This window comes from Psammomys obesus, unplaced genomic scaffold, assembly GCF_907164565.1.
Source record: "Psammomys obesus unplaced genomic scaffold, mPsaObe1.curated_primary_1811, whole genome shotgun sequence".
Classification (NCBI taxonomy): domain Eukaryota; kingdom Metazoa; phylum Chordata; class Mammalia; order Rodentia; family Muridae; genus Psammomys; species Psammomys obesus.
In genome coordinates this window covers 4076328-4102123 of record NW_026585686.1, presented here as the reverse complement: position 1 = coordinate 4102123, position 25796 = coordinate 4076328, and the positions used below count along the sequence as shown (strand labels likewise).

General features: G+C 38.5%; 1 protein-coding gene across 2 annotated transcripts in view; it reads right to left on the bottom strand.

Annotated features, from left to right (window-relative positions):
- Positions 1-25796, bottom strand: part of Bnc2 (basonuclin 2) — a 268581-nt gene that overhangs the window by 131666 nt on the left and 111119 nt on the right. For both annotated transcript variants that reach the window (XM_055629465.1, XM_055629471.1), the window contains one exon: positions 1792-1894. In XM_055629465.1, the coding sequence (XP_055485440.1) occupies positions 1792-1894 (103 nt within the window). The remainder of the gene's footprint in view (positions 1-1791; positions 1895-25796) is intronic.

Here is a 25796-nt window from a genome sequence, read left to right as displayed (position 1 = left end):
CACACACACACACACACACACACACACACACACACACACACACACACTTACACACTTTTTTCTAGGAGATAAAAGAGCATGTCTGAAAAGTGTCAAGAGCTGAACTGTCTTCCCCCAGAACTCACAGACTGAAACCACATCTTGGTGTCTGAGAATGCAGCTGTGTTTGGATATGTGACCCTAAACGATGCCGTTAAGTCAAGATGAGAGCCGCAGGGTGACCCTCAAAGTGAATTCTGCCTGGTGGCCTTGTAAGAAGAGGAGGTGCAGAATTGTCAGAAGACATCACGGTACACTCTGAGGCAAAGACCGTGTTAGGGGAGCTGGCTAAAGACCCAAAACCCTCAGAATAAAACTAACTTTGCTAACGACTTCACCTCTCCGATCCACTTTCCAGAGCTTTAAGAACATAAACCTCTGTTGTTTAAGACACCCAGTCCCTGTGGAACAGTCTGTGCCCACACTGCCTGCACTGTTCTGGCGTGAAGGCCCTAAGAAAGTCGTACAGGAAAAACAGAGGTCACTGAGAACACTGCCCCCAGTTCCCCCAGCCCTCAGCAGCAGTGCATCTGTCTGTCTGGCTGTCTTAAACATCTTGGCCTTGTTTACGAAGCCAGGGAAAGTTTTATCCTGGAAGGACTGATTACCGGAATGTGGTGGTGTTACCCAAGCACAATCCTTCCAGTGTATTTCCTTCATGCTACTGTCTCTCTCACGGAAACGTAGCTGAGAGGTCCCTCCAACACGCATGCCCAAGCAAGCGAGGTACATGATAAACTAACAGCATTTCAAGACATGGCCTGCTGGTGTTACCTCAGATCTCGCTAGAATAACATGACATTTATAAAAAACACAGCCCACTGGATGCTTGGCACTGCTCGGGAATGAAGAGTATGTCCACTTAAGAGCCAATACCCGAGGCTGTCAAAAAACTGCAGCCAGGGCACCTTCTACAAATATCACCTATCTTTCAAAATCACAGTCTAGGAGGTGGAGAGAGCGTCTGCTTCTTTCCATGTCTCCTCTGCTTAAACACAATAAACATAAACCGCACACAGCAATGTGTCAAATATGCAGTCAAGCCACACTGCTGGAGCGGCACTCTGTACCTGGCAAACAATGTGCACACTCAGGACCTCCGCCCGGGCCACCCTCACTCTAGTGACACCAACACGCTGTAGCCCTGCACACCGTGGGTTCCTCTAATCCCAGTGCACACTGAAAGGGGGTATTTACGGATCACTTTTTTTTTTTTTCTCAGATACCAGCTACTTGCTCACTCCCCTCCTTCAACTCTACAGAGTTCAACATCTGGAAGGGTAAACTCAGCACACACGACAAGGGCGTGTAGTCACTGAGGAGTTCTCGAGCAAGGAAGGGTTGCCAGATTCCCTCTGAGGTCCAGGCCCTGAGAGGCCAACTGTGGTATGTTTGCGTTTCCATCAGGCCTGGTACTTGCTGGCTGCCGCTGTGCTCAGTATGAACCCCACTGCCCAACTATTCTATAAACAGCTCGCCCTTCTGCCGAGAGCTGCCTGCCTAGCCTTCCTTCCTGGAGAGAATGTGCTGCTTGAAAGCTGCAGGATGAATGTTAACTAACACTTGGAGCACGGCTGACTGCTTTCTTCACCAGGTCAACTACTGCTTTTAATAACCCTCACCCCCCCCCCACCCCCAAACACACAGGAGAGAGAGAGTGTGTGAGGGAAGGAAGAAGAGAGGGAGAGAGGGGGGAGAGAGACACAAAGAGAACACAACACGAAGGGAAATAGGAGCCTAGATTTTCCTCACCATGTGCCACCCAGCCGTGTTTACACTGATCACAAGTCCGCAGGTTAATCTTCCCCGGCTGGAAGCACTCACAAGTGCAGTTTACCAGTGTGCAGCGGATGGCCTGAAAACAGAGGAGGAGAAGACATCAGCATCTGTCCGAAAACATTTCGTTCCTCACTGTGGCTGCTAAGCAGTGCCCACCTCTACTTTTAAAGGCTGTGTGTTGGTAAAGGTCTGAAGACTTTTGAAAATAAATTTTATATCAAAATATTTTACAACCAAGGGTTGAGAAAACAAAGCACGCTCACAAACACACTGTTTTCAGCCTTTAAATACAAAGGTGGGACAAGGTGAATGTGGGGAAGGAATTATGCTTTCCATAGGATACTGGATTTGTAACACGGGGTCTCCAAAAGAGAATGACTCTGCTGCAGCTGTGAATGTTTACTTACTTAACTACTTCACAATGAAGACAAAAAGATCATTTTCTAGAAAGATGCCAGCCAAGCATCATTGAAGAGAAGTATTTGTAAAAGTGAAATATGATGAACATTATTTTAAAAAATCCATTTTGCTGGCTTTTATTTAAATGGTTATAACTATAATTTCCCGATCTCTTGTCTTGTTCTTTGATTTATTAATTCTAGCTTCATCCCTATTTTAGAATAAAAGCAATCTTTTAAATTTAATGGCAACAAGAAAATAAGTTGAAACTTTATTTTGAGATCAGATATAAAACAGAAAAAAAAATGTTTACATGAAGATTCTACACTTGGAAGAATAATTCTATTCTAGAACACTGAAACACACGTGGAATGTCTTTCAGCTGTGCACAAGCACTTCAGAGTTTACCTTGCCAGTTCATATTATAAAGTGAATTCTTAGAAAGCTCCGTAAATGGAGTTTAACCTTCTAAGAGTGAAATCCATGCCGAGGAATTGCGCTAAAGCTGCTAAACTGTGGCCCTACATACCAGTTAATAAATTTACCTTGTATGTATGACTTTTAGTTTCTTGAAAATTTTAGACACGGAAGGGATTTTACGTGATAACTCACCTATTAACAATCTACATGACTATCTGAACAGCTGGCACACATCTCCTTAGAGATTTAGATATGAGCAAAGGTGACTGGCATGGGGTGGGGGTCCTGCAAGCAGGGGCAGTTACCTGCAAGGGTAGATGGGTACCTGCCAGCTACATGTACATACTCCAGAAGCTCCCGAAAGCATTTGGGTTTTCATATAAACTACCTCCCTTGTATAAGACAGTGTTCTAGATACTGTTAATATGTTTGGGCCAAGTCCACTACAGCAGATAGGACTCAATGGACCAGGTCATGCAGGCTGAAAGACTTTCTCCTTCGACAACATTCTCATTTTAAGTCATTAATTTGATATGATTTTGTCATCAGTTTTTACTTTATACCATTTAGAGCAAAACATCAATTTTATCAATAATCAAGACAAACACAAAGTAAAAGTAGGTTAGCTACATACAGGTACACACACATCTTACTTATGGCTAACTCATTAATTCATTCATTCATTCAGAATTTTTCAAATAACTTTATTCATCTGGTTCATTTGGGAGTTAAACCTTTTCGGTTGATTTTTTTTTTGTTTTGTTTTTTCACAGATTCTCTTTTTATACCCAAACATAAAACACTGGAACACCTCAACTCTTTTGTATATAAACACGTAAGCATGGGAATAGCCATTTTGTATTTCTATAAATTCCAGAAGGCCTATCTGTTTTAAACTCAGACTTGAACAGACTACAATTCCTCCTTAAGGGAATTACGAATACTTATACAATACGGTCTAAATAAACATTTGGAATAAGAAACTATCGTAGCTTCAAAGGAAGTTTTGTTTTAAATAATGTTTTTGAAATAGCATAAAGCTTTGACACACTATTTATTCACAACAAAACAGAACCAATGTGATCCTTTGCCAACTCAGGCACACTTACGAAATCCATTTATCATAAACTATCAAATCTGCTTAAGCCTAAGAAATGTCCATGTGCTTCGGGAAGAGCTGCAGTGGAAGAGCCTCCATTCCTGTGAATGCTGCAACAGAGTTCCCCACTCTGCCGGGAACTCTGCAGCAGGCCTGCACACATCACTCTGTCTGGCTGACAAGCTTGGAACACTACAAAGAAGGAAAGTGGCAGAAGCTTCGTCAGGACTACTCAGCCCTTCCTCTCTCTGCAGGAAGTAGGGATCAGGCTGGCCAGGGTAGGCCTGGCTGTAGGACCCCACTAACCCACCTTATAACTCGTCCCCTCAGCTCTCAAGAACAAGCTGCAGGAGCGATCCTAGCCCTCTAACTTACCTTTTAACTCTGCCCCTCTTCCAGGCATCGAGAGAGAAAGCCATGCATGCCCAAACCAGTGTCTCTTTTCTTCCTTACGCAATCTACATTTTAATTCTGCTACCTGCATTCTGTCCACAGGTTCTTGAAGCTGTGCTGTCTGAAGCAATGATCTCGGCACATTCTGCTTCCTCTTCCGGTCTCCTTGTCCTCCTACACCTTGCAACACTAACTCGCCCTCATTCCCAGAGAGTAGAGACTGACTAGCCAGCATTTCCGGCAGCAACTTCTCTTACAGCACTGTAAATAAAGACAGGTGTTGCCATGGCCAGGCTCCTCATTCTTAATTTGGCCATTTCATACTCTCCTACAACCCCAGTGACTATGCAGCATCACTGCTTTGGAGCCAGCCACTACGTTAAGTGGCAAGAAACGGATGACAGCATCCTTGTGTTCAAGGCTCAGCAAGCTGGTATTTGCAGCATGATTAGAGGGCTTGGGGTCATGGGCAGACCCCAACAGCAATAATTCTTAAATGGGGTGGATAACTACCATTTACTCCTGTTTCTCCATCCAAATATGATCACATCTTATTTTTTGTTATCACTAATAATAGCTAGATTAATTGAATGTTTGCCATTTTCCAGACTATGTGTTAAATAATTCACACAAAAAAAGAGTTCTCAGAAAAGACCATGCGCTTGATGCTGTTCCTCCTTTCCTTTCACTTATGTGGTACCTGAGATGATGCTTAAGTACCTTCCCTGAAGTCACTCAAGCATCTCAAACACAGGTATGTCTGAGTGCTCTCACCAGTGGCTAGTTATCACTGAGTGTTCTTCCTGCTCAGAGATCAGTCATTGGACAATTTCAATGACATTGTGTCTCCCTCCAAAAATCACCTGTCCTTGCCTTTCCTGACCTCCCACTCTCACTGTTAATACCTGAATTCCAGTTGTGTTTCCCTGGGTCATTCAAAATGGTTCCTGAGTTTGCTCATTTCTCTTTTCTCCTTGTTAGATTAACTTCTCCTCACTTGGATTTTTCTGTAGGGCAATGGTTTTACTCTTCTGTTTGCCCTCTCGCTGGTTTGTTGATGGTAGATGCCACTGCACAGCTTTTCTTCTTTTTCATTACATTTGCTCATTGTATTTCTAGGGTGGTGGTGGTGGTAGTGTGTGTCTTTGTGTCTGCGTGGGGTACGCAAGCATGTGTGTCTGCTCACTCATGTATGGATGTATGTGCTAAAGTGTGCATGTGCAAGTCAGGACATCTTCTGGGAGTTGCTTTTCTTCTTCTACCATGTTTGGTTCCAGAGCTCTGACCCAGGCCAGCGTGCTTGTTAATAAGGTCATCCTCAGCCACATCATGAATAGGAAACCAGCATGAGCTACCTGAGGCCTCCCGATTCTACAAACACCCCCTTTCACCTGCTAACAATGTTTGCCATGAAATTACATGGTAATTTTGCCAAAAGACAAATCGACATAAAGCATAGGGTACCCTGCCTGGAAAGGTAAAGGCTCAACAAACAACTGTTTAAGATCGCAAGAAACTTTCTGAATGTATATATAGAAATGATTCATTTTTTCACTTACAATTCTTCCTACTGTACTAAATTTTATCAGATGTGTAATATACATTTAATGTTAATAAATAAGTGATGGATTGTATATATATATATATATACAATATATATATTGTATATACAATACAATATATATACAATATATATATGTTCTGTATATATGTATATATGTATATATATATATATATATATATAGAACAGTATAAGCTGAGGACAAGCATTATTATTTCTGTTTTAAGGCTCTAAAATGATAGTAGTAGAGGAACTCCACCACTTACTACTCCCTGTATTTTTCTACCTGTAAGGAAATAGGGAAAATGCACGTATTCAGATGTATACCGGAAATGGTAGCAGTAACACAGATACATAGACCTAGCTAGTCTGGATGCTAAGGCAAAAGGATTGCTTGAGCTTAGGGATTTAATGATAACCTGAACAATGTCAGCAAGACACATCTCAAAAATGGCATACCTAGCAGGACATAGTGCTGCACACCTTTAATTCCAGCACTTGGTAGGCAGAGGCAGGTGGCTCTCTGAGTTAGAGGCCAGCCTAGTCTACAAGTGAGTTCCAGGACAGCCAGGACTACACAGAGAAACCTTGTCTCAAAACAAACAAACAAACAAACAAACAAAAATTTTAAAAGGCACACTTAAAACCCCCAAAGTAAGGTAAGTTGGCTTGTGAAATATTAATATGAGTTTTAATATTAAATGAGAATGTGTTTGGGGTATTCTGGCTACAATCCAAAGATCTATTTAAGTCTTGATTAGATGGTCACAGAAACAAGTTTATTTGGTTTCTTTCATTACACTCACTGGTTCTGTCTCTGTGAGTACGTGTGAAGCAAAACATCAGGGTTCTTACAAAACAGCATTTTTCAGGAAGGAAAACTTTTGCTTCTGTTAATACTTTATTCATATAACAAAGGAATTACACACAGGCTAAACATATATTTGCTGCTCCTTATGTGCAAACAGCCACTCAAGTTATCTGAACAAAATAACAACAGGTAAAGTAAGGCCATGAAAAAAATAAAAACTTAAAACATAACTGCATATATTCAATCACAGTGGGCTCTGTAATTAGCCTCATTTTAATTCTGGGTGTCAACTTTCCACCCTCCCCTCAAAAAGTACTCACAGGGCACTCTTAGTGTTGGGAACTCTGGCCAAACTCTCACATGAAACTGAAAATTCTTAAATTTATTTTCTCCTTGTTCATTTTTTTTAGGGCAAAAAGGGGGATTTCTAACTTGGATTATGAAATTTCAGTTGAAAAAAAATTAAATATTTAATCCTGAAGACTGCAACTTGCTTAAACTTAAATCCTGGAAAGATGTAATTGTGAAAGCAGCGTTCACTCCACCCGGTACTTTCTCTTGTGAGTGCAGGCGGCTTAACTTACAAGTAGACAGTTATCAGCTGTACTGATTAGCGGGGCTGGAAGTGTCACCTTTTTTATTTTCAGCTCACCCCCAGAGCTGAGGATGATTCCTGGGGCCTCCACCACAGTAAGCAAACGCTCCACCGCTGCGTTCTATTCTCAGCTCATAAGTCATTTGTTTTTATTAAACTCAACCTTGTAGTTTTAAAGTAAAAAAAACCATACATTTACACATATATGTATCACAGATCAACAAACATCTCCCTATACATTTTCAGGACAGTTTTTTCTCTTCTCTCCTTGTTGGATTAACCTTCTCTTCACTTGGATTTTTCTGTAGGGCAGCTGCTTTACTGTTATTTTCGCCCTCTCGTCAGTTCGTTGTTTTTGACAGTAGATCCCAGTGCACACCTTTTCTTCTTTTCCATTGTATTTGCTCATTGTGTTACTAGGGTGGTGGTGGTGACGGTGGCAGTAGTGTGTGTGTGTGGAGTATGCAAGCTTGTGCAACTGCTCACTCAAGCATAAACTTATAGTGGTGCACTTTTTTTTTTTTTATCATATGGCCAATTCATAAGACTAAGCGAAAAGAAGCAATTTCCAAGGGAGCATATGTAGCATATGTCTGGGTTTTAGAAAGCCTATTTAGCTTTGCAGAAGACTCATGTTTCTACAACAGCCAATTCATGGAGCCATTTGCACAAAAAATTTCTATCATGTAAAAACTGATGGATAGCTATGAAGTTTATTTGTGACAAGTATACACAATACAGCTGTATTGAACAATTACTTTTTCTTGATTATAAAATTCTTCCATGTTAAAAAAAATTCTTCCATGTTACACATAAAGGCATGCTTTAAGGGTTTACAATCTGGTTTTAAAATTAGGCAGGATGTCAGTGGGCAGACATAGACCATTCCCCCAAAGGCCTTACATGGTTATAAATATCCACCCAAACACCTCCCCCTTTTATACTAACCTAAAAAAAACTCTATGTAATTCTGACAATGAGACTATTACTAAGGTAGATATATTCTCTGTATTTATACAAAGATGTAAATCTGAGGTTGAATAGATAACAGACATGATTTAAAATTAGTAATTATTGGTGATTATAAGGCTTATAAATGCTAAGGATCCACAGCTTGTTTGGCCAAAACACAAATGCCACTACACTCATGATATACAAGTAATAACAACAAATGAGAGATTTTCTGCCCAACAACACTATTTAAAAACGTAATGAAAATCATGATAAAAATATATGTATATATTATGTGGTACTAACATAAATACAAAGTTAAAAAATTAAAAATTTTCCTAATATTTGCTTAATTGTTTTTTCATGTCACACAAAGAAATAGTAGATGACAAACGACCACCTCGCTGCACCTGTGCAATCAGAAAATCCTTTTTGTCTTTTCAACAGAAAACACGTCATTCAATCTTGTGCATTTTTCAGATGCTTTGAAATAGCCTGCTAGACTCATTTTATGAAAGGAAGATGCCATTGTTAAACAAGAAACAATCTTGGAAACACAAAAGGTTATGTGATTCAAAGATGATTAAATTTTTAAAAAAGAAAAACTATGAACCAAGGAAATATATCATTTTCATAATAAATGCTTTCAAAATACCCAAAAGAGGTTCAAGAGGCTCACTGGCAAAGTTGACCTTAGAACATCTACTACTCTCAAAAAATCAAGAGACAAAACCTCATATTGACGTTTCTCTTTCAAAAATACTGCCCTCCATCAATAGGTAGATAAACAAAATGTGGTACATTGCTACAATGAAATATTACCTTCCCATAAAAATGTGATACATGCTAAAGACTAAAAGAACCCCTGGAAAGCATTATGCGATGTTGAAAAAGCAAGAAGGCCTTAATGATACCGCATGGCTCCGTTCATATGGAGTGTCCAGAAGCACACTGATGGCTGCCTAAGGTTTGGGGTCTGGGTGAGGTTGAGCCAGAAATAAAACATGTAGAGTTACATTTTGGGGTGATAGAAATGCATGCAAAAATAAAGTAGCGATCATCACACATCATTTTAAGTAGACAAAACACACTAAAGTGAATATTTAAATGGGTGGAAGGCATGGAGTATGAAAAACATCTCAATAAAGTCATTCATAAACAAGCACAGGACACCTTGCACCAATACTATTTTCAGTGGTGCTAAATCATTAGTTTTATAAGATTGTCTTTATAGGAGGCACAGGACAGTGTGGAACCTGTCCTTCCACCAGGACAACTTTACCATGTAAATACTAAATGAGTTAACGCGCAGAAGGTGAACAAAGGAATTTCAATGCTGCCTAAGTTTAGAAACGTTTTCCTTTCAAAATATTAAAACCTAATGTACCTACTTTTAAAACTAGTATTTAAATAATACCTTTTTTTTTTTTTCAGAAAAATTCACTTCTCAATTATAATGCTCAGCAATACTAGTATCAAGGTTCTAAAAACTCTGAAGGAAATCTGCTTATAAATGACAAAGGTAAATTCTGTCATGCACAGGTCTATAGCACTGCTTGATTTACTATGATGGAGAAAGCTACTTCAGTCCAGAAACAAATTAAGTATAGGGGAAGAAGCCAAGAAAGAAAACCCCAAACTTATGGGTACATCATTACATATGACTGCGAATATTCCTATGACTGTATGCATACCTAAACAGGGAGAAAGGGACACACAGAGGCACATAAATTTTCAGACATGGATCCAATGAGCATCTGTAGTCATTACCTCACGATCATAGCCTACCATCAATCGACATGAGGAAGACCCCATTTAAATAATTTAAGAGTTCAGAGTAAAAACCAACAGCGGGATATAGCCAATTATATAAGGAAAATACTTTTGCTTCCATGGCATCAAAGCATGCAAGCTTTTGAATGTGGAAGTGCTTTCTCCCCAATTAAATCAGGTCAATAGCAATACAAACTATTTTGTTACTTAATTAGTAATATTAGAGAAACAAAAAATGAAAAGGCATTTCAATTTGGGCAAAACATTTCCATTTCTTACCAAACAGTTAACAATTCAGAAATCCTATTTAGTGTTTGCATACTTGAAAAACTGATAGACTATCTAGGCAGCTGATGTGACATAACTAAAATAAAAAGACTCTTCCAATGGATACAGCAATCACCAAGATGAAAGTAAGAGAAGAGCTCACTAACCACCAAAAAATTAACGCCATCCTAACTACACTCAGCATTAACCATGACATATAACTTTATGTAGAGAGCCAAGATACTCTGATACCATCTGAATATTAATAATCATCTCATTATCCCTTTATGTTGAATCAGCAATTTTGTCTTCTATTGATACACTTTTCATTCATTTTCACTAATGCAACTCGGAAGGTAATGTGATTACACATCTCTGTGGCATTCATAAAAACAATTACTAATATGATAGGGAAGACATTAATAAGGAAGGGATTTGCAATTGTAATATGATGTAAGAAGATCTATAAACCTTTTAATACTTTATGAAAATCTACTCCTTGCTCAGCAAGAAGCAGGACAATAAGAAATCCACATCCTGGTTTTTCAGAAGCACCTTGGAATCTTGGGAAGAGCATGATAATTACACAATGATTCTGTCCTTTGGTGACAAGGCAGATAGGTTTAGGGATAATCCAAAACTTGTTGCACCAAATATACGATATCATTTCAAGTCAATGCTATTATTCTTTCTCAAATGGCACAAAACAGTCTCCTTTAAGAAAGAAAATGCCCAGAATTTCCAGGCTGAGGATAAGGCTCGGAGTTTTCATTTTTGACCTGCTATGAGAAAGCCCTGAGTTAATCCCCAGCACAGGTGAGAAGGGAGGGAGGGAATGATGGAGGGAAGAAGGGAAGGACAGTGAAAAGAGGAACGAAGGGAGGGGTGGAGAGATGATTATAAAGATTCTTCAGTATACTGAATCTGGCAACATTATCTAAAATCGCAAAGCACTCTAATCAATCCCTCTATCAAACGACAGAGTAAGGTACATGACCTTCTGACTAAATTCACTCCCTAGGTTTCTGAAAAAGTTCACTGTAGGGGAAGAAAGTTGTTGCATTTGCAATTTATCATTTCAGATGACTGCTACACCTAGGACACAGAGGCGCACCTATAGTCTGTGTTTGTGTACTGCCATCGAGCTTGCATAATACTTCAAATACATTCTAAATCCCTGAAGTCACACTCTTATTCAAGCCGGAGAGAGAGAGTCCCAAAGAAGTCTTTTCAGTAGCACAGGCCACAGCTAGTGAGCTAGATGATACCCTCCTCTCAGTGACCTCCAATGAGAAGTTCACACTCTTTAGGTGTGAACCAAGCTATATAAAAAAAGCAAAGGCCTGTGCATGAAGATATAAGCAATCTGAAAAAGCGAGAGAAGCTGATATGTAGTTAACTCACACTAGAATTTTCTATCAACACTGCTACACTTTTTTTTAGATAAAAGAAAGTGACTCCAAACAGTATTTGATGAAGTTTAAATTGTTCTGTCAACAAATTTCAAACTCTTAAGCATGAGACAAGATTTTTCGAAGGACCCAGGCTTACTCTAAGTCATCCTATCCACCCCTGTCTTAAGCGCGACCACTGATAACATACATTAACAAACATCTTGCTACTTTCCACTGTGACTATATTGGTGACATCACAGTTACCCTGTAAGGATGAGCTCCTTTGTGCTAACGCATGAATCACAAGAGGAATCACACCTTCCACAGATAAGAATGATTACGTGATTAACATAAGGTCTTAGAGTCCCTAGGGTCTGTGCTAAGGCCTGGGGTAGATGCATCCGAGATTTATACAAATCAATAAAGGCAAATCTCTATTTTTTCAGTAGCTGGAGTTGCTGGAATTATTCAATTGAAACACCCACAACCCCCCCCCCAACACTATTATTTCTTCTTACTGGCATTTTTTTTCAAATTCAAATATATTTGAATTTGAACTATATATATTCAAATACTCAAACAAATTCCGCACATTTTTATGGAATCTGTAAGCATTCAGGATAAAATGTACCCCAAGAGCATTAAAATAAACATTATTCTCTTTTTGTCTTCTAAAGATTAGTTCATTTAAAAGCCAAATAGACTTATTTTTACACAGAAAGCCAGCAAGGAACAAGCGGCTAACTGCTAAGAAGTCTCTGACAGCACTGACTAAATTGAGAGACCTGTGTCCTGGTTGCTGTGAACTATGAGCAAACTCTTGAATTTAAAAAATAAATAGAACACCTGGTAGGAAAAAAAAAAATAAAAAAAACTAAACAAGTATTCTAGAACAATGTTAATGTCATCTTGGACACATGGATTGGGTTCACGTCTGTGTCAGCTGAATCAGCATAATGAGTTATAACGGCTCTGAAGCAGCTAATACGGTCCACTGGGTCAGTAATCCATGAACTAAGAAGGATTTCCTTGATAGACTATAAATGGCTCATAAGAGCTCAAAAATCACTCCATCAGATCAAAAATTCAATTTTCATATGGTGCCTTTCTACAAATTAGCCAAAAGAAAGTCATGACTCCAAAGGACTTCAAGGTGTATCAGTTAAAAATTCATGTTTTAAAGAAGAATGTAAAAAAGAAAATAAAAATGAAATGCCTCTTTGTAGGGTAAACCAACTTATTTAAGGTCAAACTTTATCTTGAGGCAAGCTAACACACAAAATGAGCTGCTAAAAGGCTTTTCCATCCTCCTACAGGCTGTTCATGATACAAACAATAAAACACATACATACACATTTGCAGCTTCCCCTTGACATTCCAAAGCTTACTATCTCTGAGCAGATTTAAATGCACCATTTCTAGAATGACACCATCTCAAATTGAAGATATATATTTTGTTTGTTGGCACACATTTTTATCTCTGTTAAAATTTAAGATTATGGGGAGATCAAGGACTACATATGGATATGGGCTAACAAACAACAAAAAACAAGAGGAACAAACTACAAAAGCTAAACCTGTAGGCAATACATATTCACCACTGAACACGAAAGGAGTGCTGCTTATGTGAACCTTGTTTACTGATTAACTCGATTTCTGTCCATCTAGACTGGAGAAATAGCAAGCGGCCTGCAGTAAATTTCATTATATATTCACACTAAGTGATAACAGCTTTCAATTAATTTTTAAAAAGTAAGTCTATCTATGTGAATGATTATATTTATTAAGTTTATGACAACAAAGAAAAGCACAGAAAAAAAATGTTCCAAAAATATAACAGACTCTAATTAAAATTCCTAGCTAGAAAAATATCCTGTCCTGGGTAAGAAAGTGATCTATCACTTCGCTCACTAAATGCTTTTAGCTTCTCTTCATCACAAAGACAAGAAGGAATCACTTGTTTTTCTTTTTTCAAGAGTAACACTGAATAAAATAATAGATGTTTTCACTTCCAAGTAGATTACCTATCAACATAAGCACAGTCCTCTTAACTTTCACACAAGGGAAAGGAAAATTCCAATAATTCTGAAATAGACAGATAAAACTTTTCTCTATGGCTGCAGCCATGCGCTATTATGTGTAACTGCTTATTTTTAAAAAGAGCCTTATTGGTGCTCTCTGAAGGATTTTCTTTTATACATTGCTTTATCCTATAATTTTGTCCCTGTTGGGCACGCTGCCTAAATTTAAACACAAACAGTCAAGCAATGAAGAAACATTAACACATTTACTGTGAACAAAAACTCCCAGTTGTACAGTGAAATTTTAATACATTTCAACTTATCTCTTTTACTAATGGGGAGAGTACAAACCCTGCAGGAATTCGCTCTGCAAACTGGTAATTACAGTCGACTCACTTTTTTTATAATGCATATGTATAGTCAGACACACACAAAAACCCTCGCTTTCCTTCTGATGTAGGTTACAATAGAAATGTTTGCAAAATTATGAAAATCTACAGCAATTGTAAAGGAATGTATTATTTCACAGAAAAGTGTTTTTCTTTGACTGTACGTGGACAGAAGCAGACATATGTCCAGACATCACAAGCATTATATGCATGCTCTCTGTCATCTGCCCCTATAATCTCATTGTACAGAGTAAATCCGGTCCTGTTGGTACAAAGCCTGTCCTGACTTTCACAAAGACGGGATCTTCTGCCGTTTCATGCCTATATTTCCAAGTTTGTCCTCTCTGGCTTTGGGGATTGCAATCTCAATTTTGAAGTGTCATTAAATAACTAAGCCCTGCACACCACCGATCTGTCTTAGTGTAGGCATATCTGCCTCTGAGTGAACAGACTCTATATACCCGAGTACGCCCTCACACCCAGACAGGAATAATGGCACCTTAGAGATAATTAAAGGGAGTGATATCTGTTGCTACTCACAGCACTTGCTAGGCACTACATTACTTGTCAAATTTTTGATTTTATAACACCTTCTTAAGAAATTGAATCTGCTGGACTACCAAGAGTATCGATTGATAATTTATTTTGAGCTTATATTTCTATGTATTATCATGCTGGGGGAGGATATGGCAAATTAAGACTTTCATGTATCTGTAACTTTTGTAAAATTTTGAAAATTCCTAGAAGAAATTTCTAAACCCTGTGACTGGGCATTATATACAAATTCCAGGCCTAAAGATGCAAAAGTGGAAACCATTCCATTCAGAGCAAACACCCAGCACATACTTCCCATTACAACATGCTAGTGCTGTTCTGGGATCTCTACCTGGCCTTTAAATTCATAATGGAATGACAAGAGAGCTACTTCCTAGTCCTATCTGAGGCAGAGCGAACTCACCATTGCAATAAATAGATAGGACAGACACATTCAAAGTGCCTTCCTCTAAGGCATTAGCTCTCAACTTGTGGGTCGTGCCACCTCTGGGAGTCACATCTCAGACATCCTGCACATCAGGTATTACATTACCATTCATATCAGTAGCAAAACTTCAGTTAGGAAGTAGCAATGAAATAATTTTACTTGGGGGTCCACAGCATGAAAAACTGTATGAAAGGGTTGCAGTCATTAGAAAGGTTGCTCTAAAGACACATGGCTATTTATTTTAGGTAATGCCAGTAACCAATTCTAGCCTTGGGTCTCCTCGACACTGCAGAGAAAAATAGCTTCCCCTACAGCCTTTGCATTTCTCTAGGCCGGGAAAGTATTGTATATCTCTGAGCCTAAAATCAAATACAAGAAAGAGACTTTTTCAAGCTCAAGAAGCAGAACTGGTTCCATTACGAGCACAGTGTACAGTGACCTCCTTAAGAAACACCCACTGCTTCTATCTGGAGATGAAATGGAATATTTCCCAACTTTTATATAAGCCAAACATGCACAGATGCACCTTTCCAATGCTATTTCCTTAGCATCAACACACAGCTGCCAGATCGTAAGCTTCAAAAAACAGCCAAGTACAAATGGCACAGCTGTATGCAGGGACTTCCCATCCTAATTTTCTTTTGGAGAAGTGATATACTAACAAATTCTGTTTTTTTTAAAAATGCCTCCATCAACAGATTTTACAGTTAGGATACATAACACTCATCTCTCCATAAATATTTTTTCAATTATCATTTCCTTAAGATTATTTTGCAATTCTTTTTTTTACTATAAATTCTAGCTCAAAAATGACTAAATTAACAATAAAAGTTCAACTGCATGCAAAAATATAAAACAAATGTCTTTTCTACAACTTACAACATACTGTATAATCACTAAACATTCATAACTGCATCATTTAAAGGCATATAGCTTATCTTGGCCAAAGCACTATTTCTTCATCTAGTCTGTATCTGAAAGAGTGTTAGAAGTCGCAATAAAATAAACCAATAAAATTGGGCTCCTCCACCAAGTAAACATGAAAGGCAACGTGATCTGACTTAAGTTTAATGTCAACCACGCTCAAGTAATTAGAAAGGTTAAGTCATAATAGGCACTATCAATTTATTAACTTTCTTAGGATCAGACGGTAAGTAGTAGAAAGACAATACTCTTTGCTTTGCTTTAAGGCACTGAGAGAATTGTGAACAAAAGCCTACATACAGTAGCCTGTCATGGTAAAACATACCCCACCTCTAACACCTTTTCTAAAAGTAAGGTTTTCTCAATCTCTCATTTAGTAAAAGGACAGGGTAGCCTGAAAGAGTCAATTTGAATTATTTGAATAAAAGATAAAATCCTCTCATACTGTTTTCCTAAAATAGAAAAGGGTAGACTATTACTAACTCACAGAGAATTAATGGTAGTTAAAACACACACACACACACACACACACACACACACACAAAATCCCAAACAACAACAAAACCCCAAAACCAGAACCAGCAACATGCTCAATGCTTTCATCCACATGAACTTTTTCATTACAAAACTCTTCTAAATGCGTTTCTTCTTCCTCAGTATGACTACTGACACACGTGCAATACAGTGTGGGCGAGCAAACATGTACTGATCACCTCTGGGGGTCTGTGAGTGATTAAAAACAAGTAAGCATAGCCAACGGAGCGTTGCTGAACTTCTCATCCACTCACATTCAAGAACTCTGATGCATTTAAGAAACCCGTACCTGGACTCCGTTGTCTAGTTTAAATGACCCAAGAATGTTTCTCAATAGATACCACAGACATCGCTGTTCATGAGACCGGACATCAGTTTGATTTCCACAAAGTACTTCATAGTTTCTAAAATGGCCATTTCCTATCCTATTCATGCAATTAATATGTTTCGCTTGGGTGAACCCTAAATGGGTCTGTAAAGCACAATTCAGTGTGTTTTCTCTGAAACCCTATCCACATGTCTGTTGAGCCTGCAGAAAGCAAGCCTTAATACTTTGTTTATTTGTAAATGTAGGGATATTATTTTAATTCTAAAGTACCTCACCTGTGTTCAAATTACCTAGCACCGAGATCACAGCTGCAAGATAGTATACTTCAGAAAACAGTCAAGCAGAAATGGCACTACTTTAAGTGGGCACTTGCTCATTGTAATTTTCTGTTACAGAGCTGGTATACTGACATTCTAATGCCTCCATCAACAATCAACAAATTTTAGAGTTAGTATACACAACACTCATCTGTCCATATTCTGACTGCCAAAATATTAATTCGGTATTTATCCCTATGAAAAGAAGTTTTGATTCTGTGTGTCAAAATAAAAATTTTCCACATAATTAATTTGCCTGATATTTTAAAAGTTGATGATGAGGGTAAAGAATCTTTCAGTGCTGGAAACAATCAGTGTAAGATGGTAGTGTTGTCAGCTTGTAAAGTTAGAGTGTGAGTTTATTATATCAAGTTTACACTTTAAAACTCTGTACACAGGTGTTGGGCACTTAGCTTTTTTTTTTTGTCTGAGAAAGCAAAACAGAATCCATTAGAAATATGTGTGCTAATAATAATTCCTTTGATGCAAAACTGTGTCTTGCATTAATCTGGGATCACAGAAAATAGCGATGATACATTTTTTATTATTATTTAAATGTCTTTGGAACAAGTCAGGAGAAGCAAGCCAGTAAGTAGCTTAGCTGAGCTGATAGAGTACACAAATTAACTGTGAGACTTGCACATGAACTTTTGAGGGAACAAGGCTTTGTACCACAGTCTCTTCTTTAACAGTGAGCCTAATGGTTCTACTTCTTTAAACAAAGAAAAGCACTTACTAGATATAAAGACAACAGGCATATGTCACAATCATTTCCCATGCCTTCTAGACACACAGAGGTTAAGGACCATAGTTAATGAATCAGAACTTCATTGGTACTTCTACAACCCCCAAAAGGAGACTCTCCCATCAGATTTTATACCCTAAGCTTTTCACTTGCTGCATCTACCCTGGCTCTGGCCCTATAAATGGTTTATATTATTGTGGTACACATAAGAGGCATAGGACCACCCTCATCACTAAATAAAACATAAATACAAGATGCTTTACTCAAAGGACTTAAGGAGTGAAAGGAAGTCCCAAATGAGCATCCCCATGGACACTGTGGGGGAAGTGAGAAGTTTCCTGAGGAAGCCTTTCCAGGGGAAAGAGTGGAACATCTCACAGGGAGCTGAATTCCAAGCCCACTGAAGCAGGATCCTACTCCACACTCCTGAGACAGGAACTGATGGAGAGGAGAGAGGAAGCCAGGGGGACAGGGACTAGGTACCTAAATGGCTTTCCATTTTCATTTTTAAATGGATGCAGGGAAAATACATAAATGATTAATATGACTAATCAATCCCCACAGTAATTCCCTTCCTCCCAACTGCCACTACTCACAAGTTTTTCAATATGCATTTAGGAAAGTATGGGGCTGCCCACAACTGCCAATGGCAACAAATTCTGTAAATGCTAAAGGCTAATGTATAAGAAAAGTGCCCAGCAGAGCCAACAGACCTACCTGTTCAGCTATGTATTCCTTCCCTCTCATCTATATGGTCATTCAAGTATGGGAATTGCATGCAGCAACCAAGTTCTGACATGCCTAAAATTTCTAAGAAAAGAATTAATTTGCTTTCCTGCCGTTTGTCACTCCAAACCCTGGTAGCAGCTCAAACCTTACTCCTAACCCCACGAATACAAAGCAGGTTCTCTGCCTAATTTATAGGAATTACAATTTGCATTGGGTCCAATGACTCCAAAACTCATTTTTAAAAGACTAATATGCCCTCTTCTGGTTTCTGGCTTAAGGGGGAAAAAAGGAAGAAAAAAAAATAGGCTGGTTTTTCAGATGGGAAGAATTTGAGTTAAATCTTCAGTTTGTTTACTGTTAATAACTATATTTTTGTAAGGGGAAATATTCATAGGTAAGTATTAATATTCCAAGAGTCTACATTATGCAAGGTGGGGCAATGTCTAATAATACAGTGATCTGGAAAAAGGCTCTTAACAGACTTTTCCAAAGTCAGCAAATGATGCTGAGGCTGATGCAATTTGCATGGACAGGGGTTGGAGAGAGAGAGAATGAGAATGGTCACCAGCAAAGCCTGAGTAGCCATCCCCTTGGTGCCACATACCCCTTCGGAGTGCCGTGCTCTGCCCACTCAGACCTGCTTTCACAGCTCAGGCCGACAGCAATGCCAATTAGTGTCGGCTGTGATGGGATTTTAGAGACACGGACCTTTGTCTTAGAGGAAGTGGGCTGCAACCACCAACTTACTACAGTAGAGAGGCAACCTAACAACCCATTAGGTGGAAATGACTTTCCAGCCACTTCCTCCAGGGACAGCATCAGAAACTGATGGCTTAGACAGATGGGGACATTTTTACATTTCTGTATTAACTGCCTCCAGGAAGAGCAATTTGTTTTTTCTTTTTAAATCATTTGATGCTGCCAGGTCCTCATTTAAGCTGCTCTGATCTCTACAGTATTCTTTCACAATATGGTGTATATAATATGATCTTGAAATCAGTAGGCTAGACTGTAGAAATGGAGAGTCATCTCACTGTGAGGACAAAGAGATCTTCGAAAGTCTCTAATCCAGAATTTTCCTTCTAGAATACTGCTCTAAGTACGATTCTGCAGCAGGAAGAGATTGTACAGCTGCACCCCTCCACAACCCCGCCGCAAACTTGTAATTGTCAAATTAGTATCAAATTAGGTAAATATTACTATGAAGCTAAGCAATTCTGTTCCTCCATCCAGGCAGAGGTGAATCAGGAACTGCACACAGAACAGGAATGTTCACAGCCCTGTTGAAAAGCTAAGGCCAGAGGTTTTCAGTGGCCTTCAGGTCCAGCTGCCTGGGATGTCAGTGCAGAAATAAGAGCAATTTCTACTCCGCAACAGAAAGAATAACGATGTTACACGAGATGATGTGAAACAGGTTTAAAGTAACTTCTCAATGTGAATTTTATTAGGTGTATTAAATCAAGTTTGTGACTTGAAACAAACAAACAAAAATAACATATTTTACTTCTGTGTAGAATTATTCAGTTGGAAAGTATGATTTTGAAAGACCAAGCACACATGTACACAAACAACAGTTATCAGGTCAAAGGTCATAAGAAAAGGACTGCTTGTGGCCCTCATAATTAACATCCCAAGGCCACTGTTAATATTTCTGCTCATAACCTCAGCTGAATTATTAGTTTTTTTATGTTTTTAGTTAGGTCTACTTTCTAACCTTTATCAAGCACTACCACGGTACAAATGAGATATTTTATAGAAGTTTCTGTCATAGCTCTGATTACTAGCATATCTAGAAAGTATCTCTCATACTCACACATACATTCATATCTTGAAAGTATTAGAAGGGCTTAGGCTGTGGCTTAGTAATAGCGCATACTGCACAAGCATTAGATCCTAGAGCACATGTAAAAACCTAGGTATAGTATGGACACATACACAGGAAACCCTGGCGTGGGGTGGTAGGTAGGCTGAGTGAACGTATCTCTGGGGATTGCTGACCCTAGCAAAACTCAACAAGTATTGGATTCAGATAGAAACCCTGTGTCAGGGGACTATGGCAGAGAATGCCAGAAGAGGTTACCAACATCCTCCTGTGGCTTCTGAATGTGTGCACTAGTATGTATACACACACACACACACACACACACACACACACACACACACACACGCACAAAGTAAGTAAATTAAGTGGTATAAAAGGAAAGCAAATTTATATTAACCTTTACTAATGTCTGTATTTTGAATTTTGCTTAGAAATACCTTTTTAAGAAAAATTTTAAATACCTTGAATTCAAAAACTTTCATCTATTTTTTACAAATACAAATCATTTTTAATTGAAAAGATGTTGTAATGGCGATAACTATAAAACTTTGGAAGTGTGCTAAAGCCCGCTGAGATGCATACTTTAAAGTGTTTTAAATGCTAAATTTTGTGTGAATGATTTATATCTCAGCAAGGAAAACAGACCTTGACAAGTAAAAGACAGGAATACTTCTGGGTGTCAGTCTGTTTGTATGTGTTTGTTTTAGTAAATTAAAAGGCCTGATGCACCAAACAACTCTTCTCTTCCCTAGGAAGAAAAGAGTATGAACTTTCTTAAAGTTGACATTTCTTTCAGTGTTAACTTTACCTAACCACCGTGTTGGTCTCCTAAGAGAACAAGTGATTATCTCAAAACAGTACAACACTCTAACTGCTTTTGTGAAAAACAGTAAAATGCATTACATGAACAGAACACTCCAGCAATAAATAGTGAAGAGAATGAAAATAAGAAGTATCTACAGCAAGATTTGGTCTAATTGATGTATTTATTTATTTTTCAACATTATCTGCCGCCTGCAGAATTAAGAGTTCTAATGCTGGCCAAGTCGTCCTACATTGACATGCAATAAACAGACAAACTATTTCACTCCTGATTCGCATTCCTGGAGGCGGTCCTGCTATCATTATCTCAGCATGTGGGTGGAGGGGAAGAGACAGTGGAGAGCCCACTTTCTCAAGCAAAGCCAACAGATACTTTTATTTCTCAGTCTAACTCAGGTTCTAGTCTCTAAGTAATCCTGTTTCACAGCCTTTTAGTTTTGAATCCTTTATGCCCCCAAACTGCAGGGGGTAACAAAAGCTGCACATTTTCCTTTCAAAGAGAAGTTTCTTTTGCTGCCAAGGAAGAAACCCAAAGTTGAAGTACACAAAGTATACAGTATATGAAAATAAGAAACTAAGTATATTACAAAGAAAGTCGGAGCCAGGGAAACCTGTGAGCATAATTATTATTCTTAGTGACCTGGTCTCAATCCTTTAAGAACTTCTTTGAAAAATCATCTATCTATAATATCCACCACTAGATAGGAAGAAAAGGCTTCCACGTTCATGGATGGAAAGATTTTAGGCCCCAAGTAATTACTCCTCAGCCATTAACATATCAAACAATGCATAAAAGAAATGTTTTGGAGAACAAAAGCTCAAAAAAGTAGAACTAATTTTAAGGCGATTAATTTTAAAAGTTAAGAGAAGAAGAAAGCTCACTCTAGCAGAGATGGTGCTAAACAGGTTAAAAAGGGGAAAGGGAGAAATAAAAATGTGTATTAGATGAAGTAGCTCATAACCTCAAAATGAAAAAAAAAAAAAGGAAAAGGAAAGAAAGTTGAGATGGAGAATGTAACTAAGAGATGTACATGTGTTTCCATAAGATGCTGTTTAAAGGGAGCACAGGACCAGTCCACACTTGTAAAGTCATCAGTTCAGCAGTCCTTTTGGAAACAAGTTCAGATCTAAATGCAGGCATTTGATAAAAGGCTGCATTTCAGGGTGAAAAACCAATTTTGCATATTCACAAAATAAATTTTCAAAGCTAAAACAATCCTTTAGATTTTCTTACATTACCAGTCTTGTTAAAACAAAACAAAACAACAACAACAACAAAAAACAAAAAAACATAGAAACCAAGACCTCTACTTGAGACTTGCATAGTAGGCCAAGATGTTTAAGTGCTTAGATGCTCACATCCCCAGATGGCATCTCCTTAAGTCCCTTGAAAGCCCAGGGACTTTCCCTATACTATCTAGGCAGCCTAGTCTTCCAGATGGAAAGTCCCCTGATGCTCCAACCACAAGCTCTAGCAATCTAATTCATACATTAACAAAATTAACCTTTTTAAGAAACACAAAGCAAGCAAAAAACAAAACAAAACAAAACAAAACCTCTGCCTGTCAATGAGCCATGTGTACGTTTTTAAAAAAATCACTTAATCAATACTCCTAGGACATCCAGACTTATTCTGATGAGGACTGTCTACTTCCTGCTATCAAAAGCCTTATGGTATGAGCTGGCCTCCTCATCTGTACAGATCACAAAGGAATGTTCACTCTGAGTAAAAAACATCAAGAGCCTTAAGACAATTAACTCACACTAGAAGAAGTCAGGCCAGAAAAGCATGGAAAGCTGTGATTAACTAAATCTAGCCTCATCTTACAGAGAAAACTTCCTTAGTGTTACTTGTGAATTATTTATCTTTTCTGAGACACTCTATTCCTCACTTGTAACAACTACTTTCATACATAATAATCCCATTTATGAGAGCCAAGAAGAAATGCCAGACAGAGTAAATGGTAAACAAAGCAAATGTGATGACTTTTAATCCGTACTTTAGGTAAGCCTGAAATAACCCTTCAGATATGAACAATACATAGATTTTAGACACAATGTTTACACATTTTGATCTACTTTCAGCACTTAATTATAAGCTGGTTCAGTAAGGAAATTTAAAAAGGGGTCAAGAAAGGTAAAAATGAATTTTGACTTCCAAATCTGTCATTTACATGCTGTTACACACTAGTACATGAGCCTGAGATCGAAATCTATTTCAATTTACTCTGGTTTCATGTGCAAGAGTTTTAACATATCTCAAAACTCAGTAACGTTTCCGTAAGGACAGTCAGTATTGCTCTTAATTTCTTTATGTCATTTATAGTGATTCCTAAATATCACACCTTTCCAACCTACATTTCTTTTCCTAAAATAATTTATTTTTACTTTATGAGCATTGGTGTTTGGCCTACAAGTATGTCTATGTGAGGGTGTCAGATATTAGAGTTAAAGGGAGTTGTGATTTGCCATGTGGATGCTGGGAATTGAACCCAGGTCCTCTGGAGTAGCATTCAGTGCTCTTAACTGCTGAACCACCTGTCTAGGCTTCCAACCTACCTTTCTTATCTCCTGTACAAGAAAGAAATTTGGGAACTGTTTCTTTGGCACTGTGAATACAGTAGCAGTTGAAACCAGCTGTTTGGATGATTCAGGACCAGGCATGGCTAGCTCTGCTCAAGACTGGCAGGCAGTGAACACGGAAGGGGCCTTTTGCAGCCACGGCTGACCAGCTCTGGAAACTTTTATAGTACAAAGCAGTATTGCACTATTTTTTTATACTTCAAGACATGAAATTATTACTTCAACAAATATTTTCTAAATGCCTACTCTGTGACAGGGATCAGAGAGAGAAAGATAATGTGAAACGGAGAGCATAACAGCAGAATAATTCTAACCTGTAAGGCAGTATGCGATCTGTAGCAAATGGGGTGAACACAGGACGCTATGATCTACCAGAGAGTGAACCTCTAACCTAGTCCTGCTTCGCTGATCAAGGAGTCAAAAGCACAGAGGTTCAAGTTAACTTCACTGCTGTAGGACACAAAGGCTGGACTTCAAATGAACAACGGAACACCATGACCCAGAAATAAGTGGCTGAACCCCATCTACCACATGAAGGAGACAGCACTTTTCCTGGTGCCCTGGTGGAAATGGGCGAATGTTTCCCACTGTTTTCCTTTACCATCGCAGCCACAGTACATAGCTGTGAACCATTCAGTGCCTGGGAGTGCAGAGTCTAGGCAGGAGTCTGCACATTTCCACTCTGGCTCCTGAATGAAACTAATCTTGCAAAAAGTGTTTTATGTTGAATTCTCAGGGACTGACACTTTCTTCCATTTTCATAGTAACAATCCTTTTCTCCGTTGCTCCACTAGGCCTTGAATCTGAATCCCTTCCCTGATTTTTCTTTCTTTCCCTTGTGCCTAGGGACTCTGGTATCTCACTGTCCTCAGTCTTGACTACACTATGGGGCAGAAAAAAAAAGGCTTGGTTTGTCATGTTCCTATTGTTCTCACTGGGTGCTGGGTGTTGCCAAATAACCTCAACTTTAGTACAAAACCATTCGAGTGTCTTACGTGTTATGGGTAAGTAATACTTTAATTCCCACTAATTCCACAAGACAGAGCCACGGGCACAGTACAGATTATCACGTGGTGCAGGAATGGGTGATGGGGAGTTGAAGAAGACCAAGTGTGCCGTGTAGCCACACCAGAAGGTAACAACGCATGAGGACATAGCTAAAGAAGGATGTGCTGAATCTGAGGCATTCTAAATTACACTCATGGAGTGGCATTTGGGAGCCCTCTTTGCTTGTCTAATGGTTTTCATGCCTGCCAGATGCACCACTATAATTAGATTCACTACAACTTGAAAAGAATGGCCGATGAGTTACATCTTTCTTAAACACCCCCAGAAGGAATCTGAGGTACCCAATAATTTATGTATGAAAAGAAAGCTGACTATAATATGGGAGTGAAGCAGGAGACTACCGTGAGAAATTAACAAAATAGTTAAATGATTACAATTTATCAGCTTTGTCAGAGTGTACAAGCTGAAACAAAAACAACCATTTTAGATTACTCAACAGGATTTAAAAGGAAACAATGAGCATGCTACAATACAGTCTTGAAAAGAAAAAAACAAAAACATTTAACCTTCTTTTAAATAATTAGTCTACTTTTGGGTAAGCTTAACTCTCATTCAAATGCAAGGTGTTTCTCCTCCCCTTGCTCCAGAGTTCAAGAATGCCGATATTGAGAAGCTCTTAAGTGGGAGAGTCATTCTGAGGGGATGCCAGCAATATACATGCTGAGAGTCATCAGTCATGAGGGTAGACCCATTGCTAAGATGAGGTATCTGGGGCGGACTTGCCTACTGCCGCTTATAAGAGTTATTTATGATTTGTTACGACAGAACAGGAAAAAAGTAGCTGTCAGTTGGATTGCCATTTCTGTCATACGTTTTAAAAACTGATACAGCTTCTGTAATTACACTGTGGTTTCTTATATTAACTCAGTGAAAGCTTGCTTGGTTTTATCATGCAAACAATTTATGAAATTATAGAAACAGACTGAACACAGCAGTTCATTTGCTGAAGCAATTATCCAGATCCTTGTCAAAAAGAAAAAAAAAAAAAGTACAAGAGGACACTGTGATGTGCAAAAAAAAAAAAAAAAAAAAAAAAAAAAAAAAAAAAAAA